General features: G+C 25.4%; 1 protein-coding gene across 1 annotated transcript in view; it reads left to right on the forward strand.

Annotated features, from left to right (window-relative positions):
* Positions 1–190: 190 nt before the first annotated feature.
* Positions 191–2500, forward strand: part of LOC113828448 (uncharacterized) — a gene marked incomplete at its 5' end in the record, with an annotated part of 4340 nt that continues 2030 nt past the window's right edge. The window contains 2 exons of the mRNA XM_070120326.1: positions 191–418; positions 2497–2500. The exon at positions 2497–2500 is cut by the window's right edge and continues 309 nt beyond it. Of these exons, the coding sequence (XP_069976427.1) occupies positions 191–418; positions 2497–2500 (232 nt within the window). The remainder of the gene's footprint in view (positions 419–2496) is intronic.

The raw sequence follows: 2500 nt of genomic DNA on the forward strand, positions 1-2500 counted from the left end.
TATTATCTATCTTTCTTTCTCACTATCTCGCACTCTCTCGCTCTCTCTCGCTCTCTCTCTCCTTCCTTTCCTCTCTCTACTTCCTTCCCTCTTCCTCTTTTCCTCACTTTCTTCCCCCTTCCCTCCTACTCCTCTCACCCCCTCCCTCCCTCCCCATCGCCGGCCTCCATGACCCTCCCTCCTCCCGCAGGCGCTGACGGGCGACCCAGGCGGCCACAACCCCCGCTACTGCAACTGCCCTTGCCACTTCTTCCCGTCGGGGCGCAAGAGCGTGGGGATACAGGTCAAAAGGACGGACCCGGAGCCACCCCGCCCACGCCACTACCGGCTCTTCTTCACGCCCACGATGAGGGGCCTCGAGCAGGTCAACTTCGGTACAAAGTCGGTCAGCTTGGCCACGCGGGCGGTCTTCTCCCAGGTGAGACGTCGAAGACCTCGCCACTGGAGTCTCAGACCAAAGGCGGTGTTATCGTGTTACCGTGTTATCGTGCAACTATAGGCGGTGATCTTTCTCATTGTTATTTTATTGTTATTATCATAGCTGTTTTTATCATTACTATTATTGTTATCATTATCATTACTGTTAATATCATATTTTACTATCAGTATAGTTATCGTCATTTTTTATATTGTTATCATTGTTATCAACAATTATTACGGTCACTAATTATGATGATAACAATGATAGTAATGATAGTCTTTGTAATAATGATAGTAATAATAATGATAGTGATAATGATAAGCATGATAATAATGAAAATAATAGTAATGATAATGGTAATGATAATAATATTAATCATTATATAAAAATAGTGATGATAATAATATTGATAATAATAATTATTATATTATTATTATTATTATTATTATTATTATTATTATTATTATTATTATTATTATTATTATTATTATTATTATTATTATTATTATTATTATCATTATTATTATCATCATCATTATTATTGCTATAATCATTATCATTATTATCATAATAATAATGATATTGATACTATTAGTAATAATAATAATAATGAGAGTAATGATATGGTAATGATAATAGAAATAATAATGATAATAAGAATAATAATCATAAATGAAAATTAATGATGATAATAATGATAATGATGATAATTATGATAATGATAATAACAGTAATAATGATGATACTAATACTAGTACTTAGTAATAATGATAATTATAAAATAATGATAATAATACTGATAAAATAATGATAATGATAATAATAATAATAATAATATCAATAATATTACCGTCTGATAATGATAAAATTGATAATAGTGAAAATTATAATAATAATCATCATCATAACAAGAATGATAACTATAATGATTATGATATTAATTATATTATCATTATTTTCTTTTCCATTCATTATCATTATCCTCAATGCCGTAATTTTTAATCTTAAATATCAGTTATTTATTTATCAGTTCCATTATCACTACAGCTTTTGTTATTATCATCACATTATTATTATTATAATTGTTGCTTTAATCATTGTTAATGTCATTATTATTATCATTATCATCACTATTCTCCTGTTACTATTATTATCATAATTATTATTACTATTATTATTATCATTAAATTCCTTTTATCATTCTTATTATTTTTATTATCGTTATTAATATCATTATCATTGTTACTTTTAACGTTATTATTGTTATTAATGTAATAATAATAGTAGTATTGTTATTGTTATTGTTATTATTATTATTATAATTATCGTCATTATTATAATCGTTATTATTATTTTATTATCATTGTTCTTATCATTATTATTATTATCATCATTATCGTTATTCCTTTTATTATAATTATCGTTATCATTATCATTATTATTTTTTATCATTATCCTCATTGTTACTATTTTTTTATCATTATCATTATGATTATTACAGTTATTACTATTATTATTATTGTTAGTCATTATTGTTATCTTTATTATTATTGATATTATTATCATTGTTGTTGTTATTATTATTATTACTATTATCATTATTATTATTATTGTTGTTGTTGTTGCTGTGGTTATTGCTGATCGTCATTATTAGTTATCGCTATCTTTATTATTGTTATTATTATTATTGTTATTTTTATTATCATTATTATTATTATCATTAGCGTTATTACTGTTATTATTATTGTTGTTATTATGATTAATATTATTATCATTTTTTTTATTACTATTGTTAATATTATTATTATTATTATTATCATTATTATTATTATTATTGTTGTTATTATTATTATTATTATCATCATCATCATCATCATTATCGTCATCATTATTATTGTTGTTGTTATCTTTACTATTGATATTATTATTATCATCATTATCATTATTGTATTTTATCATTACTATTGCTATTACTGCTAGTATGTGAATATTATCGTCATTATCATTACCATTATTATCATTATCACTATTATCCTTATTATTATTATCATTATCGTGTTACTCTTCATTGCCAGGTGG

Source organism: Penaeus vannamei, unplaced genomic scaffold (assembly GCF_042767895.1).
Source record: "Penaeus vannamei isolate JL-2024 unplaced genomic scaffold, ASM4276789v1 unanchor4582, whole genome shotgun sequence".
In the NCBI taxonomy this organism is placed as follows: Eukaryota; Metazoa; Arthropoda; class Malacostraca; order Decapoda; family Penaeidae; genus Penaeus; species Penaeus vannamei.